This window comes from Anastrepha obliqua, chromosome 1, assembly GCF_027943255.1.
Source record: "Anastrepha obliqua isolate idAnaObli1 chromosome 1, idAnaObli1_1.0, whole genome shotgun sequence".
Classification (NCBI taxonomy): Eukaryota; Metazoa; Arthropoda; class Insecta; order Diptera; family Tephritidae; genus Anastrepha; species Anastrepha obliqua.
In genome coordinates, this window is record NC_072892.1 from 6,956,669 (window position 1) to 6,980,921 (window position 24,253).

General features: G+C 36.6%; 2 protein-coding genes and 1 long non-coding RNA gene across 3 annotated transcripts; 1 reads left to right on the top strand and 2 right to left on the bottom strand.

Moving 5' to 3' along the window:
* Nucleotides 1–1,072: 1,072 nt before the first annotated feature.
* On the bottom strand, nt 1,073–11,059 carry LOC129244583 (peroxisomal N(1)-acetyl-spermine/spermidine oxidase). Its single transcript, XM_054882306.1, has 5 exons — nt 10,640–11,059; nt 5,554–5,959; nt 4,658–5,480; nt 4,466–4,586; nt 1,073–1,255 (listed from the first exon to the last, which is right to left on the bottom strand). Exons 1-5 carry the CDS (start codon nt 10,892–10,894, stop codon nt 1,073–1,075), a joined length of 1,788 nt encoding a protein of 595 aa, XP_054738281.1. The 5' UTR covers nt 10,895–11,059.
* A 1,521-nt stretch (nt 11,060–12,580) lies between these two features.
* LOC129244576 (protein TAPT1 homolog) lies at nt 12,581–15,348 on the top strand. Its single transcript, XM_054882292.1, has 3 exons — nt 12,581–12,865; nt 12,949–13,547; nt 13,634–15,348. The coding sequence occupies exons 1-3, from the start codon at nt 12,682–12,684 to the stop codon at nt 14,894–14,896; spliced, it is 2,046 nt and encodes a 681-aa protein (XP_054738267.1). The 5' UTR covers nt 12,581–12,681; the 3' UTR covers nt 14,897–15,348.
* A 72-nt stretch (nt 15,349–15,420) lies between these two features.
* On the bottom strand, nt 15,421–16,068 carry LOC129244591 (uncharacterized). Its single transcript, XR_008582372.1, has 2 exons — nt 16,005–16,068; nt 15,421–15,942 (listed from the first exon to the last, which is right to left on the bottom strand). It is a non-coding gene; the product is annotated as an uncharacterized LOC129244591 (long non-coding RNA).
* Between the last annotated feature and the right edge of the window lie 8,185 nt (nt 16,069–24,253).

Genomic DNA, 24,253 nt, shown 5'->3' on the forward strand with positions numbered 1-24,253 from the left:
ATTCATAGGGACCATTTTTCTTACAAATCATTCTTGTGCTGACATTGAGAGTTATGCATAAATACATACGTATGTGTGGGTATGAGTAATGTTCCATGCCTTTTTAAATAAATAAATAACTTAAATAATGAAACAACTCTGCTTTCTTTCTTGCTACTACATACAATACATACAATTTACATATTTAGGGATTTATTCTACTGTATATTTATCTGCTGGTACGATTGAGAGATTTAAAAAATTGTTTGTATTATACTAAACAGAAGCATTTCTATGTCAAATACATATATATGTATGTATATAATAGTTGTTAATCAGTTTTAAAAGTTCCATTACTTCGCTATAATATCAGACATTGAGTTAAATTATATGAAAGATAACAGATCTTGTGGGAGAAAAACCATGATTCATGTGCTACATATCAAAATAATTTAATAAATGCGTTTGCAGTAAAAATATAAGAAAAAATATAGCAATATAAATAATACATAGGTAAATGATTTTATAAACAAAAATTTCACAAAATTGCTAAAAAAACATTGGGCGTGAAAAAGTTTATCATTAAATGGCATTAAACTAGAATTGAACTTAAAATAGTTGTTTAGTCAATTAGTTTTGCAATCTTATTGCAAATTTGTAAAGACAATAAAATATTGCATGTAGTTTTTACTGTTATACTCTCAATTTGATTATCACGTATTTCGCACTTTATAAAAGCACCTAAGCATAAATATTACTCGCTAATGAAATTAAACAAAAGTTAAATTATAAAACAATTTAAACAGAATTAGCCACCAAAGTGGTGGTTAAATTTTGTGATAACGCAAAAAATGCAAAAAACATATGGTTTGTCTTAATTATAAGCTTTGCAAATAAGCCATTTGCACTTAAAGTTGCTTGCTCGCAAATATTTAAAATGTTTAACTTAAGCTTTAGAATGGTTCCAATGATACTGAACTGCACGCCGGAAAATATTGCCACATCTCAATGGAAGTTCACTGCCTCAATTCATTTCACATTCGTCTTTTTCGTTTTTTTTGTTAAATGAATTCGTTGCTTTTGGTATTTTGTTTTATTCCAGCGAAATTCCTTGTATCCAAGAACTCAAGTCGCTGGTATCTGCTTCCATAATAGCCTCGACCGGCTCGTCTTTAGAGAGAATATATTGAGCGGCCGTCCGACCAGTCAAATAGGCACCGTGTACAGTTGAGTAAAAGTTGGCATGTGTATGCTCGCCGGCGAACAATACGGCGGGCTAAAGAACAAATAAATATGAAATTATTAGTGGTAAGTGATAATTGTTGTTACTATTATTGCTATAGTAATTTATTGTTATTACGCAAGTGGCAAAAGTTACTGATCGCCATTCACTTGGGAGTGGCCAGGACGCTTCTTCTGCATATGGGTCAAGCATCTCCCAACTCCCGGGATTAGCCCAAGTATCCTCTGGGTAGCTTCCGAACACCCGTTCGGGGGTGAGCTAAAGTGAGAAGGCGAAACATTCCAGGATAGCTGGTTGTGCGCTGGGTTTGGGACTCGCCACGTAAATCGTCCATCTAACTACGCAAAGTATGTTCGACATCAAAAACTGCAATCACAACAGACAGCCAGAAGATTCGCCACTCGACTCTCACTCCTGCTCTCAGAGAGTACTGCCCAATAAACCGCCGAAGAAGAAATCGGATTCCGGCGATCCCGAAAAAACAGTTGGTACGACGAGGAATGTCATGCTGCCGCCGAAAGAAAAGATGGTGCCTATAAAGTCACGCTGCGATCGGGCGCAACGCGAGCCATGTGGGATCGCTGCAGAGAGCTAAGAAAGGAAGAGAGACGTATTATCCGACAGAAGAAACGAGAGGCCGCAATACGTGAGTGCGAGGAGCTTTAGATGCTGGTCAATAGCAACAACGCCCGAAATTTCTACCAGAAAGTTCGGCGGCTTACAGAAGGTTTCAAGACCGGGGCGTTTTCCTGTAAGAACAAAGACGGCGATCTGGTGACCGACATCCAGAGCATTCTTAAATTATGGAGGGAACACTTCTCGAACCTACTAAATAGTGACAGCTGCGCATGTCACAGATAATGTGAAGATCCCGATACCCCAATCGTTGACGACGGAATGGTCGCTCCGTTACCCGACTATGACGACTGCCGGCTGACCTATTCAAACATGGCGGCGAGGAGCTGGTAACGTGCATGCATCAGCTTCTACGCAAAATATGGTCGGATGAAAGCATGCCTGCTGATTGGAATTTAAGTGTGCTCTGCCCAATCCATAAGAAGGGCGATCCTGCAATCTGTGCCAATTACCGCGGGCGTCATGAGGCAGCTGAACCGCTTTGTTTGGAATGAATGGCTATTGATAATTGTTGTTGAAATGCTGCTGGAGTGATAGTTCTTGGCCGATAACAAATCAGGGTTGTTCCGGTAATGTTGTTGTTGTAACAGTGCAGTGAAGTCACCGAAAACTTGCTGTTGGTTCCAGAGGGAGGGGGTATTAGGATTGATGGGGCATGTGAATAGGTGGTTAGTGTCGTGCGGTGCACCTTCACTTGACCGACATATATTGAGTACATCGGGGTCTATTCTAAATAAGTAGGAGTTTAACAACCTGCAATACCCACAATGTAATTGGGCCAAAGTTACGCGGCCCTCGAGACAGCTCTGCAATAGGCAGTGGTTAGACTCTGATAACGCCGAATGCCGTCGGGAGTTTAGGAAGCTGGTAAGGGTCTCCCGATAAATGCCATTTAATGTCTGTCTATATTCCGGTAACGTGGAACCGACTATAATTTGCATGATTGTTATAGCTCCGTTCCAACGATTCCAGTCGATTCTACGTTACCGGAACGATCCGGATTTATATCCGGCTAAGGACTGTCACTCCAGCAGCATTCCACGTACATGGGGAATGTTTATGCTGCTACAACAACAATAACCTTGCGGCTTCGACGGTTCGAGCACGATTTTCAGAAAAAAATCATACATGCTGAAAACCTTTAGTTCCATTATAATTCTTCCATATAAAAAACAAATCATTGGCGCGTACACTTCTGTTAGGTGTTTGGCCAAGCTCTTTCTCTTATTTGTGGCAGCTCAGTCGGTAGAACATGAGACTCTTTCCCATGAACATGAGACTTTCTTTTTAATTTCTATATTTCGAAACTCCCCCAGCCACCAGAGGGAGTCTCACTGGTCTCATACGCCGACGACTGCACGATAATGGCGTCGGGCAATGACATTGATGGCCTATGCTCTAAGGTAAACGACTACCTCGCCCGCCTTTCTCGCTTCTTCACTGCGAGAAACTTAAAACTTTCTCCCACTAAATCCACGGCGACCCTTTTTACAACCTGGACAAAGGAGGTCAAGCTGCAACTTCAGATGCACGTCGATGATACCCCAATACCGACGGTTAATAACCCCAGAATTTTGGGAGTCACCTTTGACAGCTTGCTCTCCTCACAACCGCTATTGCAACGAGAGTACAGAATCGCAACAAGGTCCTCAAGTCGCTTGCCGGCAGCACTTGGGGCAAAGACAAAGAAATGTTGCTGTCGACTTTCAAAGCAATAGGCCGACCGGTTCTCAACTATGCCGCGCCTGTCTGGTCGCCTGGAACCAGTGATACACAGTGGGCGAAGCTAAAGACCTGCCAGAATACTGCCATTAGGACTGCGACAGGATGTCTCCTGATGTCCCCAATTCAACACCTACACGATGAGGCCAATATGCTCCCTGTTAAGGAGCACAACAAAATGCTCGGTAAGCAGTTTCTGCTAGGGTGTCACCGCAGGCCTCACCCATGCAGACACCTGCTCGAGCCCGAGCCACCCCCCAGGCACATCAGGAGACACTTCCTCAATTACGTGGACGAGATCCTGGACAAAACAGACAGACCACTCCAGGATCAGACAGTATACAGACAGACCATTAACGACATCCATCGGGAGACCCTTACCACCTTCCTAAGCTCCCGACCCCCGAATGCCGTTATCGGAGTCCAACCACCACCCATCGCAGAAGAAGAGCTCCAGCTTCCTCGAGAGTCCCGCGTAATCTTGGCACAATTACGTTCTGGATATTGTAGCAGGTTAAACTCCTACCTATCCAGAATCGACCCCGACATACTAAACATATGTCCAGCATGTGAAGGCACCCCGCACGACACTAACCACCTTTTCACATGCCCCACCAAACCCACTCATCTAACACCCCTCTCCCTCTGGACCCAACCCGTCGAAACAGCCAGTTTCCTGGGCCTACCGTTAGATGAGCTAGACGAAGACGACCGGTAATTACACTACACTGACAGGGCGAAGATACTGCTACAACAACAACAACAACTCTTTCCCAATCTCCGTATGTAAGTATGGGGAATGTTTATGCTGCTACAACAACAACAACTCTTCGATTTCATATTTCATCAATAATTACTAATGTCACGACACATAAAAGTACTCACCTTCTGTGCTTGTGCATTCACGTAAAGTGGCTGTGCCAATAACTCGATATCTTCTTGCGTTGCGCCAATAGGTATTGAAGTGTAAGAACCACGAGAAAACGGTTGTGACTTCCAACTTGTGCTATATAAAATATAATGAATACAAATACAAATGAAAATATGTTCAATAGCACAGAAAGTGGACCCGCATACCACACGCAAAGTTTTGGTTTCGGCACATACGGATCCTTTAAGAATGTCCGCAATATCTCTGTGCATTTTTCTGCGACTTCTTCGTGAGACAGCGTCTCCATATAGTTAGCCTCTCGTCCTGAAACCCAGCCCAATAGTAGTGTTTCAGATACTTTCGCAAAAGAATAAATCTTTTTGTACCAATTCTTGCTCAAATACTCGGTCGAACTGCGCTCTTCATCTGACAAATGCACATCGTATTTGTCATCGTCCCATAATAACATTATTTCAGAAAAGGAGGAGTTCAAAAACGGACGATCATATTCTAGGTAAATTTTATCTACTGTTCCAAACATTAAATTTTCAATTGCCTCCTGCTTGTAATGCGGTAGCTCAGGTGCAAACAGAGTTTTATGTGTTGATTTAAGTACACCCAGCGGTATGGTGCATATCACATGATCAGCGTAAAAGCTTCGCCCATCTTCACAGTCTACTCGCACAGCAGCATCTATTAAATTGCCACTCGAATCACAGGTGTCATCGGACTCAGTAGATTTCTCACGTACTGGGGCATTCGTTGTGGTTGCTGCTGATGCGGCTGCTGCACGTGCAGTTGGCACCTCAGTAACTGTCTTTTCCGTATCATCTGAATCATCATCATCTTCTGAATTCTCATCGACTGTTTCCAGCCCTGTAATTGTCTTTTTCCGTTTCCAATGAATTTTCTTTACCGGACATTTGGTGATGATTGCCTCTTTCGGTATAGGTGCAGAAAGCGGTCGCAAAATAGAACTGTAGCCTTGCGGCGGCACAATGTTTCCACCTTGTAATTCTGTGTAGCTGCCTATAAGGTAATAAATTGTCGGTGAATGATCATATCGGTGTTATAATTCCTATATGTACAGTGCAACACTTACCCAGCTCTAAGAGATCCACTTCGTTCATGCTGGTACAGCCGGTAATACACGTTTCACGCTTGAGTAAACAATTGAAAATCAATTGCTTTAAGCGTTTCTCTTTCAGATCTTTTACAGAACTTAAGTAAATTTCAATTTCGTAATTGATGTGTTCGCCAACACTATTAATGTCCGGCGGTGGGCTGTATTGACACATGAAGTACTCGTCACATCGACGCAAAAAGCAAACGTAAGCCTCGTAGATCTCTTGAAGAATGTTGAAAGGAACCTGATTTCCATCCTCGGTTGTGGCAATAACTGTGTGCGGTTTCGGTATATTCACCACACTGACTAGACCGTGTTGAACGGCAATCTCGAAAATAGGATTACCCAAAACACCATGTATCCAATTGGCACCGAGTTCGACCTAGGAAAAAGAGAATAAGAATAAAATTGGACGTATTAGAATGTACCTCGCAACAACGTAGATAAATAAATGTGTGTAAAAAACAAGCAATAAAAATAAATATATAAAAAAAAAAATATACTAAAACGAAATTAAAAAACAAATCAAAAGAAAATTAAAAAAATATATATAAATACAAAGAAAAAAAATACAAAATAAATAAAGAATATACATATATAATTGGCGCGTTCACCCTTTTTGGGTGTTTCGCCCAGCTCCTCCTCCTATTTGTGGTGTGCGTCTTGATGTTGTTCCACAAATGGAGGGACCTACAGTTTTAAGCCGACTCCGAACGGCAGATATTTTTATGATGAGCTTTTTCATGGCAGAAATACAATCGGGGGTTTGCCATTGCCTGCCGAGGGGCGACCGCTATTAGAAAAATGTTTTTCTTAATTTTGGTGTTTCACCGAGATTCGAACCGACGGTCTCCCTGTGAACTGCGAATGATAGTCACGCACCAAGCCATTCGGCTACGGCGGCTGCCGAATACAAAACAAAAAAATTAATAAATAAAAAATCCGAAAAATAAAATATACAAAAACAAGTATAACTAAATTTAAACCAATTATGTTCGCAAAGTTTTGAAACATTTTGATTGGGTTCAATCAAAAACAAAATAACAAAATATAAAATAAAAAATAAAAAAATAAATAAAAAAAAAATAAATTAACAAAATTTATAATAGCCAAATAATAAAATAAGATTAAATAAAACAAGTATATATATTATGTATAAAATAAAAATAAAAATAAACGTTCACAAAGTTCAAAAATATAAAAATAAAAATACAAAAAAAAAAACAAAATTATAAAAAACCTGATAATAAATTAAGATAAAACAAAAATTAAAAAAAAAATAAATTAAAAAAATTTATAAAAGCCAAATAATAAAATAAAATTAAATAAAACAAGTATATATATTATATATAAAATAAAAATAAAAATAAAAATAAACGTTCACAAAGTTCAAAAATATAAAAATAAAAATACAAAAAAAAAAAACAAAATTATAAAAAACCTGATAATAAATTAAGATAAAACTAAAAAAGTATAACTAAATTTAAGAAAAGAATATTGTGAAAAAAATTGATTGAGTTCAATTAGTATGTAAGTATATGCTGGTGAGATGCCACGCCAAACAAGTGACCGTTGATTGAAAATATTTCCTATATTTTACGATTTCTACCAAAATATGGCTCAACTCAGGATAATCATGAGCCGGACCATGTTATCTCTGAAAATTTAATCACTCGAATAGCGAGATATTTTACATAAAAATATGGAAGTTGAAAAATATATTCCAGGTTGTATGTTTTTATTAGAAAAATAGTGCCGTATTTTTTTACCCACTCGACCCACTATAGTCAAAACATAAGAAATATATGCATGACACTCACACAAAAAAAGATATATATATATAAATAAATACAGTGGCGGATCCACGAGGGGGGTTTTCGGGTCCGGACCCCCCCCCCATTGGAATCATGCTCTAAAATTTTATGTTTCAATTCTGTATGAGTCAATTTAAAAAAAAAACAATATTTTTTTATATGCATTAGCAGTTTATTAGATTTTTCTTCCAGTTTTAATTTATTTTATAATAAAAACAAATATAATACGACGGACGCAATTCAAAATTTTGAATAATTACACAGGCCTGCGTAATTTCATTTGTGTCCAATTTCTAAAACGGCTACGAGTGTCTCTTGAAGTTTTTTTTGTGCTGAAAACGAATTTGATCTTGAAAATGCTCCAGCACGTCAGGACTTTTGGCAATTTGTGTAGTCAAGAAATGCCGATTTTGGACATCTTTATGAATTTTTTTGAGTAAGGTAAATTTTTTTTTTATTTTCCACAACGGAATCGCAAAGTAATACTCTGTAGCTTTAAAATCCATTTTTTAAAAGACTTCTAGGATGAATGAAAAAAAAGTTATACTATTTTGAATTTAAGACTTTTAGACATGCAAATTCATTTTCTTAACGCCCTCTTTAATGGCGCAACAGATGCTTAAAAACTATTTATGTTCGACATTGGTGTCGCTGATTACGAATCTGATGTTAGTTTTTTAAAATTCAAAATGGCAGATCCAATAACAAGTTTCAAGCGAATTACATTAAATTTTCGAAAGATCGTCCGCCAGGTATTAAGCATAATTGGCGCGTACACTTCTGTTAGGTGTATGGCCGAGTTCCTCCTATTTGTGGCGTACGTCTTGACGTTGTTCCACGACTAACAATTTAAGCTGACTCCGAACGGTAAATGGTTTTTTATGAGGAGCTTTTTTATAGCGGAAATACACCATTCCGCTACGGCGGTAGTCAACATAGTGAAGGCAATATCTTTCAGATATGACGTTGTTGCAATTTACCTAGTCCAAGAAACCTTTTCTACACAAGTGCATGTTGAAGTACTCGCAAAAATAACTTTGAACATTCATACGAGTAGGTGGAATAAATACATACATATTTACATACATATGTGAATATATACACATATGGTGTGCGAATCGGTTCCATTGTGATATGCATGGCACAGATGTAATTAATATTATTTTTTTTTTACTTTATTCTTGCCACAAATATTATTATTTGACAATATATTTATGAATTATTATTTTTTATTTTTGTTTTGTTAATATTAGCTTTATTTATGCATTGTTTGGAATAAATAAAAGTTAATAAAATTACATATGTAGCAGCCCACATCTGTATGTATGCATGTATGTAGATATACATCTCTACAAACCTTGCTAATTTTTATTATCCCACAAAATTTTTTTATGTTAGTGGCTCTCTCACAAATAATGCCAATAAAATTAAAATTTATTTGCTTGTGAAACTAGACTGAAAGTTTTAAATAATAAGCATTGCATGGCATTGTCTTGTGTTGACAGTGAATATGAAGAAAGCAATTTTTCGCTGCAAATTAGATGCGGAAGACGCTAGCATAGGTACATAGAAATAATTATAAAAAGTTGTTAGGACCTACTTATTTTTACGTAACTATTTTCTTTTATTCGCGCTCTGCTGTAGCTGTTGTGGTGGCGTTTCTCGCTTGAAATAGTGACTGTCTCGCTAATGTGGCACCAACCTATGATAATTACAGCCCAGATCAGACGGCACAAAGAGGTTCGTTTATACACACTAATATATGTACATATGCATGAATGTGCGACAAACCGTAGTCAAACAAGTCTAAAATGTGGGTTGATCATTTCGAGTTGATATCATGCCGATTTATCTAATTAAATTTTACAGAAAAAATAGCAACATCCACTCGTTTTAGTTTGATCTCAATAACGAGAATTTACTGCGCACTATTCTGTGCTATTGTAAATCTGTTTATTTAGCCTTTTTGTTATGCAATATATATGGGAATCCGTGCATTGGTTCCGCTTCGCTTCCGCTTAATATAATTTTAAGTGATATTGCAATAAACGCATTGAGGTGCGTTCTGATTTGTTTTTTTTTTCATATACCGGCAATCCGAATGCCGGTACATTTTTAAGAATTTATGTATCTAAATCGCAGTGCTTTGCTTTTGTGCGTGTCTTTAAAAATGTATTCACACGTTTTACTATATACATGTGCGCTTCCCAATAAAACAAAATAAGCCGAAATAAAAAATTCAAGGTGATGATAGCTGCGTGTACGACTGCTAATTAGCTAACCAACTTATTTACGAGTATGTACATACTTAACCAAACACTTGTTTTTCTATTTACTATATAAACATATGCACATAGATTTTCCGCCTTTTCTGATATAAACCTAATAAAACTTAAATTGATAAGGCATTCCTAAGACAGAGAATTCCGCGCTGCCCTGATACTGATTTGCAAGTAGATGCATTCAGGTACGAGGAGCCTGTCGGCATTATCAAAAACTTATTTGTAGTTTTATTCTTTTATTTACATTATAAATTGACTCCACGTCAATTATTAGAGGTAAAATCATATCTGTATCAACCATCGCTTTCGGTGCACCTACATATTGACAATAGTATTTTCTTAAAACACTTTAATCCAACAAACAATATCCCCTTTTTTTGAAAATGTTATGTGTACATATGTATGTACATGATAATTTTTAACGAATGTACTCAAATTTGTATCCTTTTTGGTCTAACAGATTTTGAAGCATGCCACGAGAAATGTGCTGTACACAAGCACGTATACAAAAATTTTAATTCATACACTTACATACATATGAATGAACGAACGTATGTATGATTATTGAATTTAATTTGAAAAGAACAAAAAGGTGTGTTTATAAAACTTTTGCATATAGAATTATGTATGGCAATCACACAATTTGCAATTAGTTTCGTTCTAAGAAGCAAATCGGTTTGAGCCTAATAATAGCCGCTCGAAATAGAGCATAATATACGAAAGGAAACAAAGTTTTTTTAATGGGGCGTTAAAATTGATAAATGGCAAGTGTTCTTCAAAAATATTTAGCGAGAAGTGAGTGCTGAATTTATAAAAACAAATATACCTATATATATTTATATTACATTACCACAACGTCTTTCTCGCGGCTTACATAATTGCTTAATTATTTCTCAATTCTCTTACTCCATAAATATTCATATATGAACCGCATGGATGCATTATAAACACAAATAAAACTCTTACTCTTTGCGAACGGAGAGGTATCGAAACAATTCGTCCGCCGATGCGGCTACGTGCTTCCAGAATAAGGAAATCATTGCAGCCACTATATATAAGGTGATTTGCAGCCGAAAGTCCTGCCATTCCTGCACCAATGATGAGTACCTTCACCTTCGATGGCACCTGCTGTTGCTTCGTAATCACATCGCTGCTGGTTGAAGCACTCGTACTTGCGGCCTCTTCGGTTATTGGCGAAGGTGTTGGTGCAGTTTCACCCATTTTCCACTAATTACGCTGATCAATTTTCAGATAAAACACTTTTCTTTAGCACATTTATAAGCAATGGCTATTTATTTATTTTTTTATATTTTCTCCAATAGGAGTTTTTATCGTACTTTTCCGCTATTTTGTATCGATCTAATTCGTACGCTAGCCTGATGACAATTTAGACGTCAAAATACGTTCTTGTATTCACTCTGTAGTAATCAGCTGTTAGCGGTCTCATTGCGCATCTAAGAGCTGCCATCACTTTGATACTTAAATATAGTATATTCATTTTATTAGTGAAAATACGATATTCCAAAGTATGAGCCGACTCCAAACGGCAGATATTTGCCTGAGGAGCTTTTTCATGGCAGAAATACACTCGGAGGTTTGCTATTACCTGCCGAGGGGCGGCCGTTATTAGACAAATGTTTTTTTCTTAATTTTTGGTGTTCCACCGAGATTCGAATCTACGTTCTCTCTGTGAATTCCGATTGGTAGTCACGCATCAACCCATAGGGATACAGTGGTACCCATTTAATTAAGGTTTTATAATTCATAATATTTATGAAAATATAGTTTTATTGTAAAATCTGTATATGCATGTCTTAAAAATAAGTACCGCAGGCGAAAAAGTGAAATAAAACATTAAAGAAAAATTACTTACATATATATACATATATGTAAAACCTGAAATTGAAATAAGCGAATATTGTTACTGTCGTCCTAATATCATAACACCTAATCAATAGAATTCTCAGCAGTATTAAATAAGCGAATATTGTTACTGTCGTCCTAATATCATAACACCTAATCAATAGAATTCTCAGCAGTATTATGTATTGATTTTGTTGTTGTTGTAGCAGCATAAACATGTTGCTAGAGTGGCAGTACCTGGTCGGACTTACATCCGGGGGGTTCCGGTAACGTAGAACGGAGTATCGTGGGAGCGATTATGTACTGATATTTCCTGTTGCTTTCATAATGTTTTTTTCAATATTTTTTAAAATAAATAGTATTACGAAAAATATTCCCATATTTTATTTTTTTTTTTTTCATTTTGGGTTGTTTTATATTATTTCATTTTATACTTTTCTCACTATCGTTCCTTTCACAGTTCCTCCCACACGTACGATATTACAAACATTTAGAAGAAAATTTGTAATAATAGGTTTTTATTACAATATAAAGTGTTATTTAGTGAAAAAGCTTTAAATCTAGTGAATATTTCTAAGTGAATATTGTTCTTTTTCAGTGTTTGTATTTAAGCAAACATTTGAAATTATGAAATTTATTAAAAAAATAAGCATTTTTAACCATTATTTATAAAAAAAATACTACGATTCGAAAAACTGATATATTGACTATATTTATTTGTTAAAATAGATTAATCTCTTTTGTTTATGGCGTTTGGCGGATTTCCTCGGAATATAGGCGAAGCACAAATTTGACATTTGCACCTTTTTACGCCTTGATACTTTCTATCATAGACCCGGGGAGTAAAAATAGAAATTAGGTCCTTAGGCACTTAGATGTGCTTTACCAATTAGAATCACTGCCCTCACTTGTGGAATTATGATCAAATTACATCTTTATTTTGGCATAGCGCTTAGACTCCCTAGTTCTAAATACAACAGTCTCCAACACTGGTTAACATATTTGCTTTCTTTTTCGCTGTTTAATTTTTTCCATCTTTTGCTTTTGACAACTAAGGAACAAAACAAAATATTACAAAAACAAACCTTCGTCAGCGGTGAAAAGTAATTGGAACTTTATCTCTGGGGAGGAAAAATCTTGAAAATATGTCTCGGGCAAAGGATGAAGCTGGGACTCCTACAAAGAAGCTACGTTTTCGCGGAGAGTTAAACTTCCATAGTCGTGTCGACGAAATATTCACGGACGAACACAAACGGTCCAGCGGTGGGAGTTCTGCTAAGGGAACTAATACAAAACAAAATGACGAGGACAAAGAGCATAAGGAAAAAGGTGAGTGGGCGTTGGTAGTGATCGGTGCAAACAAGTGGCATATACAACTATTGACATTTGATGTGATTTATTTCTGTTCACAGAAGCATCACCCTCGTTCATGGACTTTTTCAAGGTCGAACTGACTCGAGGTTATATATTGGAACACGATGAGGAACGCTACACAGCAAGGCGTCAAAAAATATATTCTTTTATGCGCATACCACGCGACCTGGAGCGTTTTATTGTCTACGGCATAATGCAATGTGCTGATTCCTTTCTATACATACACACCTTTCTACCTGTGCGCTTCACTTTGGCTATGTGGGGACTATTTTCACGTCCAATTGCAAGTTGCTTGGGATTGCGAAGGCGCACTCAGCGTCTATTGACGCCGGCGGAAATTTGCGATTTGCTGAAGGGTACAATATGGATTGCATGCACACTGCTGATGCTGTCCGTAGATACCAATCGTATTTACCACATCATTAAATCTCAATCCATTATAAAGTTGTACATTTTTTATAACATGATTGAGGTTGGAGACCGTTTGCTATCCGCTTTCGGGCAGGACACAATTGATGCGCTATTTTGGACAGCAACTGAACCGAAGAATTCAAAGCGGGAACATTTCGGACTGGTCCCGCATATTGTGTTTGCGCTTATTTACGTTTTGCTGCACAGTTTCTTAATTATGTTCCAGGTAAAGATATTTAATATTAAAATTCGCATCAAGACTTTGACGAAATATGAAATAATGAATTAATTTACGTTGTACCTATTCTCTAGGCTACTACATTGAACGTGGCTGTGAATTCAAATAATAAAGGTCTACTAACAATTATGATTTCCAACAATTTCGTCGAGCTAAAAGGATCAGTGTTCAAGAAATTCGACAAAAATAATCTTTTTCAACTGACTTGCAGTGATGTGCGCGAACGTTTTCATCTGTCGGTATTGCTTTTCATTGTAGTGATACAAACCATGAAGGAGTTCGATTGGAGTATGAGTCAGTTCTGTGTAATGGTGCCCGACTGTATTGCTGTGCTAGTTACGGAAGTGTTAATTGACTGGATAAAACATGCTTTCATTACACGCTTCAACGAGATACCAGAGTACATTTACCGCGAATATACTACCAGCTTAGCCTATGATATGACTCAGACTCGACAGAAACATGCGTTTTCGGATCATTCGGACTTGGTGGCGCGCCGTATGGGCTTCATTCCCTTCCCATTGGGTGTCGTGCTAATAAAAGCCATATATTCGGCGGTCTCTTTCAATAATGTCGCGGCATGGGTGCTATTTGGATTGGCTTGTATATTCGTATTAGGCGTTCGCATTTGTTTGACCATCTGCGCTTTAGGTAAAGCCTGTAAACTAATGAAGGATCACCAAGATGAAAAAAGTAATTCTACACCCAGCTCCGTAACTAATGCACCTCCGGTTGGTGGTAGCGGCAGTGCTACAGGTGCTAGTAATGTCTTAAATAGCGGGAATAGTATGGCTGGCTTTTCCACATTATCAAATTCAACAGGTAGTTCACGAACGCGCGCCGATACTGCTACATCCCCCACACTTCCGACACACAGTCTTCAACGATCGATAACTATAGATCAGTGTGTTTTTGCGCCAACCGCTAATAATTCCACCTCTACGCCAAAGAATCCGAAAGCATCACAGAAATCCACAAATACGATTGATCCGAATGATGTCGAGTTGGATGTGAAAAACTCGCTGGAATTGGGTGCTACGGCACTCTTTTCCAACAGTGACGTAGACTTGGATGATGTGTGCCTTAATGAGAAAGTGTTGGAATCGAATGCCAATACCAATGCTTTCGTTGAGGAAGAGTTGGCACGCAGTGAACCCGAACTTTTCCAACCGCAGCAGCGTGTTGAAAATTCACTAAGTGCCAGCGATGATACGGTAAAGGATGGTACTCAAATGGAACGCCCGTGCGGCGTGCCGAAACGAACGCACAAACGTTCCGAGTCTGAGCCGAGCATGCAGAGCATTGTAGGCGTTAGCGAAACAGATTCGCAGGCGTAGTGCGGGTGCAGTTAATTTAATTGTTTGAACTTTTGTATTTTGTATTTAAAATGGTGATGTCCTATGAATTGTGCATTAGTCTGGTAATTTATATTATATTATGTTCATTTTATATGCTTATTCAGCACGATAATTTCGATTGCTGCTCTTATTTGCAGGTAATATATTTTTAACAGTAAGAAACAAAAAAAGACCTTTAGCACATAAATATTTTAAATGTTTGTTAATTTCGTAAAATCTAAAGTTAATGCTTATATTGCATATTTATACACTTAATTATGTTCTTATTATACTCGCAATGCTGACCTCAGCGAGAAGCATAAGTGAAATACTAGCAAAATAATGCAATATGGAGATATTTTGTGCTGATATTTGTACACTCAATTATGCCATGCCTTAAGACCATAAAATTTGTTAAATAAACTCACTACGATAACAAAGTGTTTATGATACTCGATGAGTTTTTTTAATATCTACTCTATTCCAGGTTTATATAATATCCATATATAAATTAAAAACGGATATAAGTATTTAGCAAATAGTTTTTTTTTAAGTTATAAACCTTCCAATAGTAACATTGGAGTATTTGGTAGTCACATAATAGCAGTCATATTACAACGAATTCATTAAATTCAAATCAAACAGCCTGTGTGATGGGTTATTTTAAAAAAAGTACGTTCACATATGCAGTATAGTAGCAATAAATCCATAAAAATGAATCTACCCGTCCACATATGGCAGATTAGCTGCAGAATTGACAATCAGCTGCCAATACTTTTTTGTTTTTTCTTCAATGCATTTGGTTTGGTGGAATATTTTAGATTATTTGGTTTGTTTCACTATTAACAATATGAAGAAAAGGCAAATAGAGGCAATAGTTAATTTAATTGCGCAATTTGCTGCTAGTAATAGACAGTTGAAGCAAATTCGTAAACCACGTCCAATGAGGTTGCAGAAAATTATGGCAGCGATACGCATGGGAAATTCGATATTACATTTTATAATAAGCAATAATAGGCCAAAGCGTGACATACACAGGCTTTTTTCTGTAAGGAATGCATAATTAATAATAACTAACAAAAGATGTATTAGAATTATGTCTATAAACCTTTTTTATATGCCGGCATCCATTTTATTTCGTTTTTACTTTTACGTTTCTCCTTACATTTGTGATATTTATTATAGCTAACTCAAAAAACACAGGGTTGTATAGCATAAAGTACATTTATAATCTGAGATTATTTTATAATCTCGGATTTTAATTATGGATTGGTAGTTAAGCTCGAAAAAGTGGAGAATCTAGTTATATGTGAACCTATTATTGAGTTGGGAAATATTATTTGGTAAATTATCGACGCCGATAAAATGGTTATTTCCGTCAATATTAAAATGTAATGGAATCACATTTTTTATTCAATATTTACATTGAAATTCTCTCAATCCGACTCTGTGAAAAATGATATTGACAGAATTTACGAGCTAATTTTTACCAATAATAATTTTTAATTTAAAATTTTCCGCTGTACTTTTAGTCTGGTTAAAAATCTTGAATTGATATTTACCGACCGATAATAAAACTTTTACATTTTAGGTAACATATTGTACATTTTTGGTAAATATGCATCGGGTGTTTTTTAAGAGATTGAAAACTAAGATTTTAGATTTATTTGAGGCTTGAACTTCGACCTCATGGTATTTTGCGCCTTTTGACAACTTAAAATGGTAATACACAGATATTTTGCGGGAATGAAATTTTTTGTTATTTTAATCTGATAAATAATTTCATAGTATTTATTTTTTAATATTATATGATATTCGACATATGTATGTATGTCCGCCGCGGTTACGAGTTATGGTCCATTCGATCAGTCAACTTTTTCCAAAACGACTGAATAATAAATCTAAATGAGTCCAATCAGCAAAAATGCGTCCCAAACGACGGCCATTTGGGTTCAATTCTTGCACGAGTTGTATTTCATAGGCACGTAAGTCAAGAGCTTTACGTGAAATTTTCCGCGTAGTCGAAGGACAAATGCCAACAAGCTGAGAACGACGACGAATCGACATTTCGGTGGCTTCTTCAACACTTTGCTCTATGAACTTGGCGAACAGATTAATTTCGTTAAATTTGTCGAATTTGTATTCGCCTTTTAATGTTTTTGGCATTCAAAAGGAATGTTTTTTTTTTTTGGAATGATGGGATAATCGCATTTAAAAGGGCGAAAACTATTTTTGTCGGCAATTAAAATGTATTCTAAGAACTTTTTTTAAAAATTTGAATCTTCCTGTTAAAAATCTACAGATAGTAATGTTAAAAAAGTTCCCCCCAGTATTCTATATAGGAGTTAAAGGGGCGAGATATAACTTTTGTTAAAGTTTAGGCACTGCTACTCCCACGGAGGTTTGAAAAATCCGCACTTGTACTCCGTCCACCGCACCCAAATCTCAAAAAGAATGCTACAGGGTTGCCTATATTCGACGGACCCATGTGTTTTTTGGGCCCATTCCAATCGACGAGGCTTGTCCGCAGGCAACAATCTTTACGTCAATGGAATCTTATATGGGAATAAATGCAAATCAATGCGGATAATTCGTTGTAAAGTGGTCCGAGCAATGCCCCACTGCTGAGATTTTGGGATGTCCTTGGCGACGTCTCAACACTGTGTAAAATATCTGAAATTTGTAATCATTCTCTTGTAACTACCCCGTGGCAATGAAGAATCTGCTGTTCGAGTTATTCCTAATGTACAAATGCCCCCAGTGCTTCCTTTTTATTTTAATTTCTTCTCTGATGGAGAAGATAATATAATAAAATAAATTCCTCTCTGAGCAATTGAGCGAAATTTATAACATTTAAAATGTATTGATATCACCAAACAAATAATAAAAATTTTGAGCTTTGATGTATTAATAGAGTGGGAATAATTTGTGTTTTTGTGGTAGTTCCTTAGGTTTTTCTTATTATTCTTTAACGATATTGAACATTGCGTTACATTTTGCAGATAACCTAAAAATGGTTTCAGTTATAATATAGTTTCAGTTTGTCATGAAGAGGTTTACTCTTTCGACTAACTGCAAGGTGAGAGTCAGGCTATATACTATAGGTTGGTGTGAGTAATTTTGCTGAAAGAAGAAATACACATCTAATTTTCATTGTGCTCACTATTAACAGTTATTCCACTTTCTGCTCCCTCTCGAGGTTTAAGGGGAAAACGATTTATTTAGAGTAGTGTTAATAGAACCAATCGCGCCCATAGTGAGCCTATTTAGAAGTCTTAGTTTTTTAACTTATAAAATATATGTTTTTAAACATTCCCCATACATGTACGGGTATACAGGTACTGCTAGTGTGTCTGGGTCGTTCCGATAACGTAAAACCAACTGCCACGGGAATGTTACATATCCTCAGCTGAGTGGAAATATTTAGTAACAATTTAACCACGTACGCCTCTGTGGTCTGGTGGCAACGGAGCATGGTTAAGTCCACACTACGGGAACTATATAGGCTTCAAAAAAGCGTATGTTTATGCATTACAGGAGCCATGAGTACAACCTCTGGCGATGCTCTAAATGCTATGCTTGGCTTGATTTGTTCCCCTTGGATCTTAAGATACAACAGCAAGCAATAAAAGCAATGTGTAGACTCCATAAATATGGTTTCTGGCACGAAGACAGAACTTCGGGACATAGAGAAATCTTTAAGTTGCTATCTGAGCAGTATCCGCCGTTTTTGACACCTAAAGACGACCTGATACGCATAGTTTCATTTGGAAGGAAATTTGATGTCAGATTTCCACTGCGTGAGCAATGGAGCAATACAGAATGCATTGAGGGAGGTTTGACGGATATTTTTTTTACCGATGGGTTCAAGAATGAAATAGGGTCTGGAGTCGGATGGTACTTAAACGATAGTAATAAGTATCACTATGTTATGGGGAAAATGGCAACTGTTTTCCAAACGGAAATTTTTGCCATCCCGAAAGTAGCCGAATGGATAATCGAGAGGAGATGAAGCGGGAAACAGATTGGAGTTTTCAGTGACAGTCAGGATGCACTGAGGCCCCTGGAGAACACGAAGCAAACCTCAAAGATTGTTCAAGAATATAAGAAGAAGCTTAATTCTGTCGCAAGATAGAATAGGCTTGTACTTATATGGGTTCCAGGACACTCCAGTATTCAAGGAAACGAAATTGCCGATGAATTGGCCAACCGTGGCTCAGCGGTTCCGCCACAAGAGTCAGAGCCAATAATCGGAATCAGTTCCGCAGGAATCATGAATTGGATCACCGATTATGTATGCAATTTACATAAAGAGCCATGGTTCGGTCTAGAACGCTGCAGAACTGCAAAGAGCTTTGTTACAAGTCCGAACAGAAAACTGCCAAACTTTGTACTAAAACTTAGAAGGAAAGGCGTTCGGCTGATGGTCGGAATTATTACAGGACACAACCCATGGGGCCAGCACATGACCACCATTGGAATCTTTGGGGACCTGATGTGCTCTTTCTCTGTGAGTGAGGTTACGAGATTAGGGTCCCGATGTCGTGAGAATGAGTAATATTCGTTCTCTAAAACTGGGGCATATTTACAGATTTGCCAAAGAATCTGGAAAATTCTGACAGGACTTACTACCTTTATCTCTGTGTCTATTCTTTCCTATCTCTTTCTCTGATACTTTTTTCCTTTCCTTCTTGAAAATCTACCCTCTTACCAGAGCTCTAAGTACAATGGGGGTTTTAGCCAGAGTGTTTTAGGAGTCACCAAATCTCTTGGTGTTCCTTGGCTCGACCTGTTCAAATTTCAATTCTCGACAATATAAACTGCAAGGTATTTACCCAATAGCTGAAAAAGGTTTGTATAAAAATAATAAATACAAATTAGAGGCATGTATGACCATTTATTAATGTGTGGTAGTATTTAGGCGTTCCGCGGAAATCTACAGCATCCATTAAGCTCCCACACATACCCATATGTGCCAATACGAGCTTCAGGTGGGCGAATTGGCATTTGTTTTTTGTGTCCTGTCTTGCAATAAATTTTGCTCATTTATACATTTAAATTTTACTTTACTCTTTCGTATGTGTATGTGTGAATACGTATGTAAATGTGGATTTGCTTAATTTTTTTATTGCTGCCGCTTTTTACATTCTTGATTCAGGCGAATTTTATTCGCATTTGTTCCAACTTTTTTACAAATACATATCCTATTGTAAATACAGTGACTTAAAGTAGTTCCGTGGTTGAATATTTTAGAAAAAAGTGGTTGTCTGTAAAGTCGGTTTACTGACGATAGTTTAACGTGACAACGTCATAAGAAAATATTGATGGAATGGTTGCAATTTTCAAAACAAAATTTTAATTTTATTTGTTTGATAGATATTTTGTATGGATATAGAGGAGGAGGTAAATGGAATTGCAATGGAATAGGTCAAGTTACATTTACACAAACGTGAAATATGACGAAACACTTATCAAATTCATAAAAGATATGTATGTTCGATTTCGATTGTGTATCAAACGTTAATAAGTCAACAACACTAAGAGGCACCATCATCGATTTGACTTTTTCAAGACACATTACTCGTACACTCGAAACACTCCCTTTCATTTCCTACTTTTCCTATCATCGTCCTATTCTCAACAGAGAAATGGTTCATTACCACGCACCCAGGAAGATGGCATATGCAAATACAAATCTGCAAATTTATATACAAATGCGCATATATGTACATACATATACATACATATATATGCTCGCTCAAGTAGGACAGAGCCAGATGTCGAACGTTGCCGAACGCGGGGGCCGATTGTGCTCTTTGTCGTTCGTTCCGCGCTCTCGCTTGCAGTTCAAGCAAGGTGACGACGCATTTTTTGGTGCGTGCAGCCAGCTACATCGAATTATAAGACGTTATAACGTCAAAATATTAATATTTGTCAAACACAATAGTGCGAAACGAAGTTTCAGACGTTGGATGATTTACGGTTTTTATTAATTACAATTCTTTATTGTTTTTCTCTCTTTTATTTATAAAAGTTACGATTATTTTTGTGAAATTGCTCAGATAACGGTTAAATAAAGAAGAAGAAAAAATACGTCGTTCAAAGTTTGCCCATATTTCGTGGGGTCTTGATGCAGGTTTGTGTCTCGTAAATGCGTAGCCTCCCAGTAGAAACCCATTTCTTTGCATGGCCTTATGCTTCTCAACTGTGAGTTTAAATACCTCCCCTTGTAGGTGATATTTGGAGAGCATGGCAAGGAGTGAATTCTTTGGAGTCGTAAAATTAAGAATATCTACAATAAAAGACGTACCAAAACATTGGATATTTGAGAGATTTCCAGACTCTGTCAGGATAATGATCAGCTGTAAAAGTAACAACATTTGAAAACTTAAGCTGTACCTGCATAGTATCTGATCAGCTTAACCCCATAAGTACTTTTCTTTTTTCTCCAGCAACCTGCACCAAATTAGGAAAACCGAGCAAGGCACTCTCTCTCTCTCCACTTTCCCCCCTTTCTATGGAACTTTCTGCTGTTACCACGGAGACTGGCAGAATAGCTGGATCTTCATTAGATGCACCATTTCTTTATCGTCGTAAAACTCCTAAAGCTTGCAGAGCTCATGCGATATTTTTCATTTTTCAAATGGTCTATAAACCTTTCTAAGAATCTTCCTGTAAGGGAACTTATTATGTAGAAAAGTATTGAATATTTTATATAAAAAAGGGCTTTACACGAAACAGTTGCGAGTCACTGTATGTACACATACATATGTATGTCGATAAATATTTAAATGAAGGTTAATATGAAATTGCACATATTGAATGTGGTCGGCAGTGGAATCCCACATTCTAGTCCGTTAGGACTATTGCGGGCGTTTTTCTGAATAAATGAAAATGATCAATAGCGCAGGTTCTATTAAAACGCAATTAGTACATTTTTATACATTTTATTTATAGATAAAACATGTGTGGTTCAGCTTTGCAAATAAATGGATACAAATTAGTATTTTAAAAGATACGCACACTAAAGTAAAGTACATCTACTATATCTTAGACAAGTCATTTTTTGCGCACAATACTTTCAATAAAAATATTGGGTCTTATCGATAAATATGACTAAAATAAAGCGAAAACTCGCTTCGGGCCGCAGCTAATATTTTTCCATTGTAACCCATATAAAGAATTATGTCGAGCAGGAATTTCTTATAAAATTGAATACTCGGTGGCCTGTCGATAATCAATACTATCCCAATAACAGATTTGATGTTATGTAGACATTTGCTGTGGGCTCAACTGCTAAAAGGTGATATTACTTAGCTTATTGGGGCAAGGTAAGATTGTTTATGTTTTGATGGCTCTGACAACAGAAACAATTAAGATTTTTACTCTTACTTTTTTAAGGGGTTGCTTTAGCAAGAAAGTCAAGGCGAATTGAGTTCTTGCGAAAAAGTTGTGAAGGAGCTTATGAATTACTGATTCGAAGGAGAAAGGCAAAGAAGAAAGGAGAGCGATTACTACTTACGAAGGATTACCATTAACCACGATGGAGAGAATAAGGTAACGTCGATCGTGGTACCGGTACTTTGCTCTCAGCGAATTTGACAGAATCGCTGCGTGTGCGACGTCGTACTTGTATTCGTACATTGTTGGTGCAATATTTTCTTGTTCTTGCATTCCTGTTCACATTTTCACATCTCTCTCATGTAACTACAACAATGTGACGTCACACACTCTCTGATGGGCGTAATCTTGTTTCTATCATTCTTAACCACTACTTACATATGTATATAAAAGTATTAAATATTTTTGTTTAAAATATATCTGCGTAATAAATATTTTGATATTTTGCATAGAATAGATAATTTTTATGACACGATTTATAAGCGAGCATGTAAGTACATATACATAAGTTATATGCATTTTTATACATTTTTGTTGTAAATATGTATGTATACACAGAAAGTTATTTGTTTTTAAAAATAAGCTGAAAAAAGAATTTAATATTACCTTGAAATCAGCGCCATAATAAACTCCTTCCAGATGTAACCAAACCGTAAGAAATGAAATGAAAAGAAGCCGCCCACGTCAAGTGGTGAATAAGCGAGCTGCTACATAGAATACTCGTATCGGGTAAGCGGATGTTTTCCCAAACAAAGGCTAGCTACAACTCGTACATAAAAGGATTCATCGTAAATGCTTTTAATGGCTAAATAAACAATACAAGAAGAAGAAACATTAATGGTACAAGAAGAGCAACAACTGACTCAGCAAAGTATGAGTAATAGAATAAATCTATGAAAGAGCGAGAATGTCAATGTGAATGTTAAATAGGCAACAAGTACTCAAAACCATGGTAGTAATGTTAAAATGATAACAACAATCATACAAACAACGCAACAAATACGGAAGCAACAGAAATTGAGACTAAACCATTTAATACCCAACTAACAGCAATGAGAGTATTGATTAAATCAAATTCAAAGTTGCGTAGGTGGGTGGGTGGTTGGGCTTTTAAGAAAAATACGCTAAAGATGGTCAACAGACCCTCCTTCAGTTGTTAATTTGACCCAATACCTGCGTAGTTGAAAATTTAGGTGACAAAAGCATAATAAAATTAAATTATTACACTTATACACACATATTAGTTTGTATACAAATATATTTATGTAGAGGTTTTACTGCTCTTAAATGCTTAAAGACAATATAACTTGTATTGAACGGGCACTAATAAAAGCTACACTCACGCATAACCTCAACACTTAAAGTTGTAGTGCCACACTGGCGTTGTAAAATTTGTTGAGGATCTCTTTAGAAATGAAATTTAATATCTTTGTATTTGAACATTCGCTGAAGAATTATGCAAGACGTATGTATGTATATCAAGTTCCTATATAACTAGATCCATATACTGGTATATTATAAGAAGACAGTAGCGAGGTGCTTTTAAGAGGTTGAATAATTTAGTAGTAGTAATGAATGTGACGAAGTTTTGAAATATATTACTGAAAAAGTAAAGAAGAAGGAAAATTTTATATTGCGTACGATATATCGATATTTTTCATAGGATATTATATATATACATATATAATTGGCACCTTCACCCTTTTTGGGTGTTTGGCCGAGCTCCTCCTCCTATTTGTGGTGTGCGTCTTGATGTTGTTCCACAAATGGAGGGACCAACAGTTTCAAGCCGACTCCGAACGGCAGATATTTTTTATGAGAAGCTTTTCCATGGCAGAAATACACTCGGAGGGTTGCCATTGCCTGCCGAGAGCCGACCGCTATTAGAAAAAACTTTTTCTTAATTTTGATCTTTCACCGAGATTCGAACCGACGTTCTCTCTTTGAGTTCAGAAT